Source organism: Ursus maritimus, unplaced genomic scaffold, assembly GCF_017311325.1.
Source record: "Ursus maritimus isolate PB19 unplaced genomic scaffold, ASM1731132v1 scaffold_23, whole genome shotgun sequence".
NCBI classification, from domain to species: Eukaryota; Metazoa; Chordata; class Mammalia; order Carnivora; family Ursidae; genus Ursus; species Ursus maritimus.
In genome coordinates this window covers 41,036,845-41,049,194 of record NW_024424786.1, presented here as the reverse complement: position 1 = coordinate 41,049,194, position 12,350 = coordinate 41,036,845, and the positions used below count along the sequence as shown (strand labels likewise).

Below are 12,350 nucleotides of genomic sequence, written 5' to 3'. Positions count from 1 at the left end.
CGGGCGTACCAGGGTGGGCTGCGGGGGTCTGCGAAGACCATGAGGGATTCACGGAAGTCCACGTCCTTCAGGTGCATGCCCTCGCGGGCCTCCAGGTAGTCGTCCAGGCCCTCGTTGGCACTGAAGAAGCGGGCCCTCTGGGTGAGGTACGAGGCCTCGGCCTCGGCGCTGCCGAAGCTGAAGCACTTGGTGAAGCGCAGCCGCGTGGCCGCGTGGTCAGCCAGGCCCACGAGCTCCTTGGAGACATCGCGGACGCCGTGCGCTGAGTAGTCAAACTCGCCACGAGCCGTGCGGCTGTCGGCCCTCTCGTGGTAGACCTGCGTGGTGGTGTAGGCGTCGCCGTTCCGGTAGCGGGTGATCTGGCGGGTGCGGCGCACGTAGTGGTAGCTGGTGGCCTTCCACCAGACGCAGGGTGGCGCCTGCTGCAGCCGGCGGATCAGGGCAAGCACGGTGTTGGCGTCCGTGCGCGGCGCCTGGCAGGAGCGCACATGGCAGTGCCAGCACTCGGCCAGGTAGAGGAGGTAGAGGAGGGAGACAAAGGCCAGCGGGATGTACAGGTAGCCATCAGAGCAAGGGCTGGCTGGGTAGGTGGGGGGTGGGCCCCCGGCCCCACGGGCCAGGGCTGCCTCGGGCCCCAGGACCAGCCGTGGCACCGTGGCCAGGCGACACCAGGCCACGACAGCGCCGCAGGCGTGGATGAGCAGCGTAAGGAGCAGGCACTTCCAGTGCGACTCTCGGCACAGGGAGCTTCCCAGGGACTGTTTCAAGGGCCGCTGCTGCAGGGCGGGCAGACAGGGGAGAGGCGCGGGTCAGGACAGGCCGTCAGTGGTGCCTGCGCCTCTGCCTAACCCTGGGAAGGAGCTGGCGCTGGACTCCCTCCCCACAGAGGAGGAAACGGAGGCTCTGAGGGATGGAGCGTCTTGCTCCAGACCGCACCCTTCTGGCTGTCACGGTAGAGCTGTAGGATTCAAACTGGGGCCTCTTTGCCCCTGAGCCTGTCCTCTACTGTGCCCCATCATCTCTCAGTCAAGAGCACCTAGGTCAAAACAGACCCGTCTCTACCAAGAGAAGGAAGGGCCCCCTGACTGGCTATTGAGAAAACTGAGCTCTGGTCCCGGTTCTGCCCCTAATTTGCTGTGTGGTCTTGGCCATATTCCTGCCCTCTCTGGTCCTTGATTCCTGGACCTGTTGGTACAGGAGGCCAGGGTGGCAGGGGTCTTAAGGGTGAAGATCATGGTGCTTCTTCCTCTCCCACTCCCCCTGCTTGTGTTCCCTCTCTCGCTGGCTGTCTCTATCTCTGTCAAATAAATAATAAAATAAAACCTTAAAAAAAAAAAAAAAGGGGGGCGCCTGGGTGGCACAGCGGTTAAGCGTCTGCCTTCGGCTCAGGGCGTGATCCCGGCGTTGTGGGATCGAGCCCCACATCAGGCTCCTCTGCTATGAGCCTGCTTCTTCCTCTCCCACTCCCCCTGCTTGTGTTCCCTCTCTCGCTGGCTGTCTCTATCTCTGTCAAATAAATAATAAAATAAAATCTTTAAAAAAAAAAAAAGGGTGAAGATCGTGGGCTTTGGAGCCCCGTGGCCCAGGATTCGGTGCTGGCTCCACCACTTACTGTATGACTTGGACAGATCCCTTGGTCCTCTCTGGACCTCAGTCTCCTCATCTGTTAACTGGGGCTTTTGTGAGGTTTCAACGAGATCTTATGTGTGGCCATCGCAGCACAGGGTCTGGCCATGGCAATAAATACTGTTACCCTGAGACTCCCTCTGGTCCCTTGGTTCCACTTAGAGACTTGGGAGAAGCTTTTAAGTAAGCGAGAAAGAGGAAGAGCTGGGAACGGAGGAGGTGTGAGTCTGGGGGGAGCAGATGGAGTGTCGTCCTCCACTCCCCATCTGTGCTGTGAGGGAGGGGGTGGAACACAGCTGCTGGGCAGCAGGGGCCACTCCTTGGCCCAGAGGGTTTGGTCTACCCTCCCGGGCAGGGCCAGCCTGGCCCCCACCTCACCTCTAAGGCGCCTATGGAGAAAGAAGTGGGGGAGCGGGGAAAAGAAGGAGAAGGAAGAGGTGGCCTGACGGAAACAGCAGAGGTGAAGTTAAGGGGCCCCTTCTCCAACCCCAGCACCACCAGGTCTTGAGAGACCCAAGAAGAGAGGGTCAGCCTGCCCTACCCCCCCACCCACCACAGGTGCACATCATCACCAGGACCTGCAGGGCCGGTCAGATGCACACTCCCCACCCGATGTTTATCCCTGACCCACCGACCACAGATGTGCACACGGTCTGCTCATCCCAGACCCTGGACCCTCACCGGTGCCCAGGGCACAACCCCCCCTCACGACCATAACACGGTGCACAGGTGCCTGCACTCACCCACGCACACACGCACACACCTCACACAGACCCACCCAGCACCGGACACACACATGCACACACTGGTTACTCACTCACTGAAGCCCAGGTCCACACCAGACCCTCACCGGACCACAGTGCACATCCCCCAGCCCCACCGCTACTGAAACCTGAAATCACACCCTAGACTTTACAGGAGACATCCACCCACGACAGAACACGTCCACGCGTCACCACATCACCCAAGCCAAGGACCCACCAGACCATCACCTGACTTCAGCTCACCCGAGGTGTGGGGTGTGGGGAGCGCCGACTAGCATTCACACACCCACAAGCACACTACATCCAGCCAAACACGTACACAGACCCACTCATCACCTATCACCCCAAAACCCCACACAGGGCCCCACACCACTGCAGATCTTCTTGGCCAGAGCTGACGAGAGGCCACTCTGGGGGTCCCAGGCGGCAGGATGGGCCCTCGGACCTCACCGCGGGGAGAGGGAGAAGGGGTACCAGAGGCCGCCTCCTTTCCTCTTTCCCCTCCTCCCTCCGCTCCCTCCCCCAAGTCCCAGCTACGGCTGCTGCATTGCAGGCGCCGCCCGGGCACCTCGTGAGCAGCCGGGCTGGGCTGGGCGGGGGGCCTGACCCCCGGGCCTCGGGGGTGAGGGGCAACGCTGCGGAATGAGGGCGCGCAGGGGCCAGGCGCTGACGTCACAGGAGGGTGAGGAGGGATGAAGGGGCGCCCGGGGCGGGAGTCGCCCCCTCCTCCCTTCCCAGTCCTCCCCCACCTCGACCCCCACGCGAGCCCCTCGGCTCGCCAGACGCCGGCTACCCTAATGACGTCATTAGCAACTGGGGTTTTGGGACTTCCCTCCTCAGCCCCTGTCCCGAGGTTTGCCCCTTCCGTCGTCGCCCTCACCCGAGCTCCAGCCCTGGGTCCGGCCCCTCAACACACAGCGCCCGTACCTCCTCCCGCAGCGGCTCGCCGTCCGGCACGAACGCGGGCACCTCCCCGCTGTCGCCTCCGCCACCCTCGGGCATGGTGTCCTGGCTGCTTGGGCGGCCCGGGCCCGGGCCCGGGGCATGATAGGGGGGAGCGCAGAGGGCTGCGGCGCTGCCCCGAGGGCGTCCGCTCGACTCGGCGGCAGCGCAGGGAGTGCGCCGAGCTCGAGCCCGAGCGCGGCGGCGGCGGCGGCGGCGGCGGCGGCGGCGGCGTTGGCGGCCGCGGTGCCCAGCGCCCCGCCCTCCGCTGACCCCGCCCCCGCGGCACCCGCGGCGCCGCCGGCAGCGCCTGGTACGGCGGGCGCTGCTCCCGCCGGTGAGAACCCCAGGCTGGCCGACCCAAGCTTAGGTTCCCCTCCCGCCGCGCTTGTGCTTGCGACCTTGGCCGAGTCCTTGCTCTTGGGGCCTCTTTCCCCTGCTGTAAAATGAGGGGGGATGGAACTCAAAGGTGGGTAATACCCCCCAGGGGTCCTGTCTCTGAGGAGTAGGCCCAGGCCTAAGCCCACCCAGACGCGCACTCCCCCCCCCACCAAGCCTTGCTTGTAGGGGAAAAAGCAGTTATAACCCAGAAAGCTGTGATTCGCCTCATTCGCTGGACAGAGGTGCTGGGCTTCACTTAAGAGCAGGCAGCTTGGGGGCCAGGACACCCAGGGCCCTAGGCTTCGTGACCTTGGGCCTGCACTCTCCACCCCAACCTCAGTTTTCCCACCTGAGAAATGGGAATAGAAAGGTCCACAAGCATTCATCATGAGGTACAGGGGAGTGGGATCTGGCCTTCATGGGAAGATGCCCTCCCAAGTACTGGTGGCCCCAGTGCTGCTCCCTGGCCGTCAGGGGCCTCAGACCTTCACACCTGCCCCTGGGTCTGGGCAGGCCCCCAAAGCAGACAATTAGTTGGTGGGACATAGGGAGCTGCAATGCTAGGTGAGTTTTGGGTTGCTTTGCCACATTCCCCCCCCCAAAGCAACTCAAAAACCATTCAGTTCAATACCCCTACCCATTTAAAGATGAGGTGATTGAAGTGATAGAGTAAAGGACCCAGGGCTTCATCTGTTTATTTATTATTTATTTATTGGGCACAGATGTTTATTGGGTTATCTTCTATATCCAAGTATTGTGTTTGGCACTGTGAAGACAAGGGTAGGAGTGGAGAATGACACAGGCCCGGTCTTAATGGAATTTATATCCAGGGCAAACTGGTGTACCCAGAGGGAGCCTGGAACCCAGCCTCTGGCCTCAACCCCCAGCCAGGTCAGTCCTCTGTTCCCTTTGTCTCTCTGAGAGGGACAAGTTAAACTGACTCTTAAAGAATAACTAGGTTTTGGACAAATGGATATGAGGGGGAAAGGCATCCCAGGTGGAGGGGATTTCTGAGGAAAGGCACGCGATTAGATCACGTGAGCTGTGTTTAGAAAGTAGGAGAGTCACCTGGTGTAACTGGACACTGGGTAGCTACAGGCAGGTTGCAGAGGACCTGATTTTGCTCTCTAGAAAGTGCTGGCGGAAGGTGTGTGAGAGAGGAGGCCCCTGAAGACTGTCTCTGAGTAGGGTGAGAGTGGTCAGAAACTGGGCGGAGAGAAAGGAACACCCCCGACCTCAGGAGGGAGGCTTGAGGTGGGGGGGGGAAGGGGAGGTATCTCACTTAAAGATGGACCGCAGGACCAGCAATGACTCAGGAGTTTCAAATGCAGCTTCAGGAGGTGGATCGGCGCACCTCCACAGTCAAGTCAAATAGGCTGGACCACGGGAGAGTTGACGGGTCAGGCCTGGTGCAGGATCCTGTCCCGACTATAGCACCCAGTCTCTGGGACTTCAGATCTTCTGGAGTTTTCAGTATGTGTAACGGGTGTGTGTGTGTCTTTCTGTCTCAAGAGGCCAGCAGCAGGCCCCCAGGATCTGCAGGATAGTGGTAGTGGATGGAGGGCATTTCAGCACCGGACGACGGACAGCACCCGCGCGGAAAGGAAGGGTGGGTGGCGGGAGGAGGAGTCAGCTTTCGGGGCTCGCTGGGCTGCGCTGTCACTGCCCCGCCCGGCCTCCTACTAACACTTGGCTGGCTTCCTGAGCTCCGTGCCAGGACTGGGGTGGGAGGCAGTATGGAGGACCGGAGAGGAAAGCTAGCATTGAGAGGGAGGGGCAGGAGACCCAAGGGGCGGGACTTGGTAGAGCTCCCCCGCACCCATTCTCTCCTGGGGTACGTCCCCCGAGCGAAACTCCGTTCCGGTACTCCCGCCTCCGCCAGGTCTCCACCTGGTGTAGTCGTGGCAGGGTGAGCGTCAAGTACCCCATTGCGCAGGCGCGGAAATAATTCTCAACCCCCCCCCCCTCCCACCTTAACCCATCTATTGGCTACTCTGGCCCCGAACTAGCAGCCCACCATCCAATCCGAGAGCGCCTCGAGTTGCTCCGCCTATACCCCTCCCGGAAGTTGACTACTGCCGAATCCAATTCGGCGAGGCAGCGCCAGCAGCCAATTGGAAGAGGGGAGGGGCGAGCTAGCGCCGCCGAGGAGCCAATGGCAGGCGACGGAGGATAACGCTGAGGACATGGCGGCTGCGGTCGAAGAGCTCGCGGACGTGTCGGGCTGCTCCATAACCCCGGTCGGTGCCCAGAAAGCGGAGCAGCTGCCTTATTAGTATTCGTACCCACGAGGCGGCGCAGAGGGCCCTTGGGGAGCGCCAGCATCGCGGCCATGGCTTATCACTCGGGCTACGGAGCCCACGGTGCGTGGGGCGCGGGGCGGGCGGGACGCGGCCCGACTGGCCGGAGGAGGGTCGGCGGCGCGGCCCGCTCACCCTGAGGGAGAGGGGCAGCCGTGACCGCTCCCCAGGGCGGCGGGTGTCTTTCGGGTTTCCGCCCTGCGTGACTCCACAACGCGTCCCGGACTTCGCCCTCTCGGCCCTGTCCTGAGATGGGGCGGTGACCGCACAGCTGGGATTCGCATGCCAGACCCGGGCACCAACGGGGTCTGCCTTCAGAACTTTGTTTACCTGTCATGACCCTGGTAGGGGCCCTCGGCACAGCCCAGGGCCTTTGGGTACCCAGCTGTCGCCTTTCCCACCCTTGTTCATGAGGGATGCATGAACAGTTAGTTATCTTCACCTAGGAAACTTCTACTCACTCTCCCAAGGCACAATTCAGAGATCACTTCCCTTGAGAAGGCCCCCAGAAACCCCCAGGTGGGCAACCACTTCCAGGCGCTGCCTCAGCTCTTTCTTTGCCTACATTTAGCACCTCTGGAAAAGGATGCCTCTTCAAAGTTCTTTCTGGGGTACCTAACCCCAGCCAGCCCGGGTTTCCCTAACTGATTGTTTGGTGGCCCCAGGACCCATACAGGGCTGCCCAACCTGGGGAAAGGGGTGGTGGTTTGGGCTCATGCTTGATATTCCTGTCACCTACTCTAGTACCTACAAACCCACAGGCTCCAAGCACAGGGCCCGGGCAGCTCCAGATCCCCCTCCCCTCTTCGATGACACAAGCGGTGCTTACTCCAGCCAGCCAGGGGGATACCCAGCCCCAGGAGCCGACGTGGCCTTCAATGTCAACCACTTGCTTGGGGACCCAATGGCCAACGTGGCTATGGCCTATGGCAGCTCCATCGCATCCCATGGGAAGGACATGGTGCACAAGGAGGTGTGGCCCGCCCCCAGGGCAAGGGTGGCAAGATTTCTGGCCAGGGATGGGGCATCACGGGACCCCACCTAATTCTCACAGCAGCCCTCAGGGAAGGAGCACACAGAGGAGCACCCTGAGGTTTGGTGTGCAGCTTGTCCACAGCCTCCTCTCTCCTCTCCCAGCTGCACCGTTTTGTGTCTGTGAACAAACTCAAGTATTTTTTTGCCGTGGACACAGCCTACGTGGCCAAGAAGCTGGGGCTACTGGTCTTCCCCTACACACACCAGGTGAGCTGCCTTCCAGGTGAGCTGGCGGGGCCCTGTGCCTCCTGCTTCCCATCCCAGAGTTTGGCCCCCAGACCTCAACCCCCTTCTTTCTTTTCTTTTCATCTTTTTCTCCTGACGTGGCTGCTGCTGCCACCGCCAGAACTGGGAGGTGCAGTACAGTCGCGATGTGCCTCTGCCACCGCGACAAGATCTCAACGCCCCTGACCTCTATATCCCCAGTGAGTCTTTCTTTGACCTGGGCTGGGGGACGTGGCGGGACATGTGCCTTGAGTCACCGACGAGGAGAGAGAGGCTCGTGCATTGATTTAGCATCTGCTCTTGGTGCTTTTGTGTGTGATGGTTGCTAGACACCTGGTAGATGGAGCAGGGGGACCAGTAAGAAGCTTCCTGGGTGTGCCCTCTGTGCCCTCAGGGTACTCCCTTTTGAGATCTTTTGGCCTCTTAACTGGGACCATGTCCCTCCCTAGCCTGGAGCCCAGGGCTTAGACCTAGTCCTACAACTTCCGGTAGTGGAACCTCAGGCTGGCTACTTTTACTCTTATGTAAACCAGGGATGACGACAGTCTCTACCACCAAGGATTGTTGTGGAGATTCAGTGAGGTGATGTGCGCTCAGCACAAAGCACACTAAATAATAGTTACTGTCATAGCGGATTCCTTGCCCAAGTCCTGCTCCAACATTCCCTCCTCTGAGAAAGTGGTCACTCCCTTCTGGGTTCCCGGAACTGCCCATCCACGTGGCACGGGGTCAGGCTGCCCACCTTGGACAGTGGCTGGCAGACTGTGCATCTGACTCCTCTGTCCTGGGGCCTGCTCAAGGCGAAGCCCACGGTGGACACCCTGGAGCAGGGTGAGTATGCCCGGGTGGCCCTCAGAGGGGTTGCCAGGGCAGCCAGTGAGCCCAGTTGCTCCAGGAGGGCCACAGGTTCTTCTGTCCTTCCTTCCATTTTCTCTCAGAGCCACCTTGTAAAGCAGGAACTGCCATCCCCATTTTACGTGTTGAAGCCAAGGCTCAGAGAGACGACTGTCTTTGAAGCCACATAGCTTATAGGTGGTAGAGCTGGTTTCCTGACTTCAGACCCCGTGCTCTCTGGTGGGCACATCAGTTCTGGTGCTTCAAGGGAGCAGAGAACAGGGCCAAGGAGTTACAGTTGCTGTGAAAGCCCAGCTCCCCCTGGCTCTGAGCTTTTGTGTAAACAGCAGGGGTAAACTGGGAGCCCTCTACGTTGGTGGGATGGCCAGAGCCAAAGCCAGGGCCAGTGGCCAGACTGAAAATTACTGACTGAGGTGACATCATCCCCATGGGCTGGACTCTGGGGAGAGCCTGGGTTGTCTTCAAGCCTGTATTTTAGTCCTGCAGTGTCGTGGGACATCAGTTTGGCCCCTGCCTGTTGGTCTAGGATTAGCAATAGCCTTGGCCCGTGATATGGTTTGAGCCACAGCAGGCAACTTTGGTGAGTTTCCTAGCACAGGAACAGGGAAGGAGGTGGCTTGGTGGTCCTGAGAGAAAGGTCAGGGTAGCATTTACAGAGGGGGAAGGGGCTGAGTAGGGAAAGGCATCTCAGGCAGGGTATTAGGAGCTGACTATGGAGGTTGGGTATGTGGGGATATGCAGAGAAGGAAGTATGGGGAGAAGGTAAGGAGTGTAAATGGCCCCAAATACCTAGCCAGGGGGCTCTGATTGAGGAAACCAGGCTGATGGCATCTTTCTGGCTCTTGGCAGCAATGGCCTTCATCACTTACGTGCTATTGGCTGGGATGGCACTGGGCATTCAGAAAAGGTTAGTACCAACGCCCTCCCGCATTCCCACCAGCTCCCACTCCTGACTGCTCTCCTCACTTCCCTAGGGGACCTGTGGCAGGTCCCAAGCCCAGCCCATGTCCTCAGTCTCACACCTGCCACAGGATGACTGGTTTCTGAATGCCTCCCCTTCTCCCACATGGCCGTAGGTTCTCCCCAGAGGTGCTGGGCCTGTGTGCAAGCACGGCGCTGGTGTGGGTCGTGATGGAGGTGCTGGCCCTGCTCCTGGGCGTCTACCTGGTCACTGTGCGCAGTGACCTGAGCACCTTCCACCTGTTAGCCTACAGCGGGTACAAATATGTGGGGTGAGTACCTATGGGCCAGGCCAGAGGCAGGTCTGGAGAGGGGCCTGCTGCCGTGGGTTCCCAGCTGGTATTGCTGTAGCCTTGAATTCTGACCCTGGGCACTCCTCTGCCCCTCTCTGGGCCCTAGCTCTTCTCTATTGGAAGAACCAGCTGTTTTTAGCATTCTCCTCAGGAACCGTGTACTGTTGTTCAGGTCAGGAATGTATGGAGAGTCCCCCTGGGGACACAGGGGAGAAGGGCTTTGTGCTGGGGCGATAAAGGGGGTCTCACATCCATGTCCTAGGACTGAGTCCTAGGCCTTCCAGATTCATTTTGAGTCTAGGACCTGTGGGGATAGATTGAAGATAAAATGCCCCAGTGGTGGTGGGTGGGGTCTAGGCTGGGTGGTGGGACCAGTCTCAGGCACGGACCCTTGAGAGATCTCCAGCCTTCTCTTTCTCCTCTCCCCCTCACTTCCCTGCACCCCACCCCTGCAGGATGATCCTCAGCGTGCTCACAGGGCTGCTCTTCGGCAGTGATGGCTACTATGTGGCACTGGCCTGGACCTCGTCTTCACTCATGTATTTCATTGTGAGTCTGGGGCTGCCCCTCGTGCCTCACCCCCTGGAGTTGGAGCTGGGGATGAGCCTCCCCCTCCCGGCCCAGCTTCAGCTCTCTCCTTTCTTCCAGGTGCGCTCTTTGCGAACAGCGGCCCTGGCCCCTGACAACGTGGGGGGCCCAGCTCCCCGGCAGCGTCTCCAGCTCTACCTGACCCTGGGAGCTGCAGCCTTCCAGCCCCTCATCATATACTGGCTGACCTTCCACCTGGTCCGGTGACCCCTGACCCCCGCTGGCACTGATTTTTCCATACATTGAAGATTTGATTTCCTTGATTGTATTTGATCCTTGTTCCTGGGGCCTGGGTGGGGGGCTCTCCATCGCCCAGGGTTTACCAGGCTCAGGGGACCCAGGGGAGGGCTTCCTGAAGTTGGTGGCCTTCATACTGCTTTGAAAAGCAGATGGAAGGGTTTCAGCAGGAATAGCTGTTTAGCTGTAGCCAAGAAAGTGAGGATAGAAGGGAGCAGCTGCCAAGGAGACCTCAAAGGCCTCTGATCCATCTGAGGGGTTTCCCTGGGGGTTCCGTGGGCCAGTGGTTTGAGCCCAGCTGTACTGGGGATTTAGCTGAGGGCTGCCCCCTATAGAGTCCCTTTGCCCCCATGTCCTCTTCAAGCCTTTCAGGAGCAGAACTGGGGCCCACGTGTTTGCAGTAGTTTATTCATATTTTGTCACAAATGGCCGGGGAGGGGGTGCCGGACTCCTCCAGGCAACATAGAAAATAGGTCCGAGGGACAGGACAGGCTGGGATTGGGGCAAGTGGGGATGGGGAAGGGGGAGGTCTGGAGAGAGAGCCTGGGGGAGGGGAGAGGGCAGACTAGGGGTGGGGCTGCCCCCCTGCTGAGCCTGCTCATTCCCGGTGCGGGTACCCCCCCACCTGCAGGGGGAGCCTCAGGGTGAGGGTGGAGGGGGGGCGGCCCAGAACTTCCAGGGTCAAGCCCTGCTCCTTGGCAGGGTCCATGTTCCCCCCGAAGTGGACAAGGCCGGAGGTTCCGCCCCTTCCAAGACTGACTGCCATGCCTACAGGCTGGCAGAGGAGCCCCTGCCCCTATTTAGAGCTCTGCCCAGCCCTGGTCCAAGGGGAGGGGGCTCTGAAGGCGGGAGGTCCCCGCAGCAGCAGTTTGGAGGGGTGGAGAGGAGGCGGGGGGCACCAGTGCCCCCTCCCTCCCCAGGGCTGAGGCCTCTGCGGCCGAGGGGCAGGGCTGGGGGTGCACAGGCGTCCGGTCCATTCTGGGCTTGCTCCCTGGCCGGCTTCCCCCTTAGAAACTCACCAACGTATAAACCATACTGTGGGAAGATGAGGCAGTGAGCCGAGTCCTGAGTAGGCCCAGCTACTGGCTACCCACCCTGTCATACCCTGGGTTGCCCTCAGTCCTTGGGGGAGAAAGGCAGGAACTTGGGGCCCAACCATTCCTGGAATTGGAGGCATGGTACCTGGAACATCCCTTCCCTGACTTCTGACTGCCATGGGCAGGGCCTCACCTGTACAGGTAATAGAAGAAGGAGAGCAGGTAGAAGGCGAGTTTGCACCAGGACTCCTTCTGGCAGTAGTTGAGGATGTCAGCATTCATGATGGAGACCGCGTCATACATGACCTCAGAGCCATCCGCCGGGCGATGGAAGTACCTGGGGTGAGGGAGGAGCCTGAGTGCCCATGTCAAAGCTCCCACCCCCATCTTGCCCCTGCTCTTCCGTCTCACTCCCCCCAATGGAGCTTCCAGAGGTGGTAGAAGAGGGGGATGTTGAGGCCCTCACCTCCAGAGGTGGTAGAAGAGGAGGGGGATGTTGAGGCCCAGGGTCACCCACTCTGCTGCACACAGAAACATCAGACAGAAGAGGCCGTGGATGGAGTATTCTGGGACCACCAGCTGGGAAGGGAGGGTGAGAGGTCAGCTGCCTGGTGCCAGAACAGACCCCAGCTTCAAGGGCACAGAGGGGAGCTGGGATTTGGGAGGTGCCCCCCACCGCGACCTCTGGGGACTAAAGGGGCCTCTAGCCTCCCACTCCCTCCGGGTGGCAGACCAGATGAAGCAGTTCCCAGAGGGGCAAGGCCGCGTTCCTAGTCACAGAGTAGGGCTGAGCTGGGTTAGGCACCTCCTGCTACCAGCCCTGACACTGACCTTCCTCAGGAGGCAGCAGATGCGTTCGATGTTTTTTAAACGCTCGCGCTGTGGGGGGAGGAAAAGGTCACTATGGGGAAGGAGGAGGAGCGGGCATTGGGCTGCCCCCGCCGCCCTCCCTACGTCCCCCGCCGACCTGCAGGTGACCGCCAGGGGGCGCCATTGCAGTCTCTGCGGCATAGAGGCAGCCGCGCCGTCCCCATGGCAACCGTCACCATGGAGGGACCTTCACCCGCGTCTCCACGGCAACGGCCCAGAGCCTGGCAACGGCCGCCC

At 60.4% G+C, this 12,350-nt stretch overlaps 3 protein-coding genes across 3 annotated transcripts in view; 1 reads left to right on the top strand and 2 right to left on the bottom strand.

Moving 5' to 3' along the window:
* TMEM151A (transmembrane protein 151A) overlaps positions 1 to 3,392 on the bottom strand; it is a 4,835-nt gene extending 1,443 nt beyond the window's left edge. Inside the window, exons 1-2 of the mRNA XM_040638781.1 lie at positions 3,318 to 3,392; positions 6 to 776 (exon numbers count right to left, since the gene is read on the bottom strand). Coding sequence (XP_040494715.1) covers positions 6 to 776; positions 3,318 to 3,392 — 846 coding nt within the window. The remainder of the gene's footprint in view (positions 1 to 5; positions 777 to 3,317) is intronic.
* Positions 3,393 to 5,862: 2,470 nt separating this feature from the next.
* YIF1A (Yip1 interacting factor homolog A, membrane trafficking protein) lies at positions 5,863 to 10,227 on the top strand. The gene is made up of 8 exons (XM_040639452.1): positions 5,863 to 6,076; positions 6,775 to 6,986; positions 7,151 to 7,255; positions 7,395 to 7,473; positions 8,978 to 9,035; positions 9,205 to 9,360; positions 9,837 to 9,930; positions 10,030 to 10,227. Exons 1-8 carry the CDS (start codon positions 6,046 to 6,048, stop codon positions 10,174 to 10,176), a joined length of 882 nt encoding a protein of 293 aa, XP_040495386.1. The 5' UTR covers positions 5,863 to 6,045; the 3' UTR covers positions 10,177 to 10,227.
* Positions 10,228 to 10,557: 330 nt separating this feature from the next.
* Positions 10,558 to 12,350, bottom strand: part of CNIH2 (cornichon family AMPA receptor auxiliary protein 2) — a 3,034-nt gene continuing 1,241 nt past the window's right edge. The window contains exons 2-5 of the mRNA XM_008709038.2: positions 12,075 to 12,122; positions 11,710 to 11,822; positions 11,437 to 11,580; positions 10,558 to 11,241 (exon numbers count right to left, since the gene is read on the bottom strand). Coding sequence (XP_008707260.1) covers positions 11,214 to 11,241; positions 11,437 to 11,580; positions 11,710 to 11,822; positions 12,075 to 12,122 — 333 coding nt within the window. The 3' untranslated portion in view covers positions 10,558 to 11,213. The remainder of the gene's footprint in view (positions 11,242 to 11,436; positions 11,581 to 11,709; positions 11,823 to 12,074; positions 12,123 to 12,350) is intronic.

Bases quoted from the DNA above. Each gene is read 5' to 3' on its own strand.
- YIF1A (XM_040639452.1), top strand. From the start codon at position 6,046: ATGGCTTATCACTCGGGCTACGGAGCCCACG. The intron at 7,256-7,394 runs GTGAGCTGCCTT...TGCCACCGCCAG, and splicing joins TCTTCCCCTACACACACCAG to AACTGGGAGGTGCAGTACAG. The intron at 7,474-8,977 runs GTGAGTCTTTCT...GGCTCTTGGCAG, and splicing joins CCCTGACCTCTATATCCCCA to CAATGGCCTTCATCACTTAC.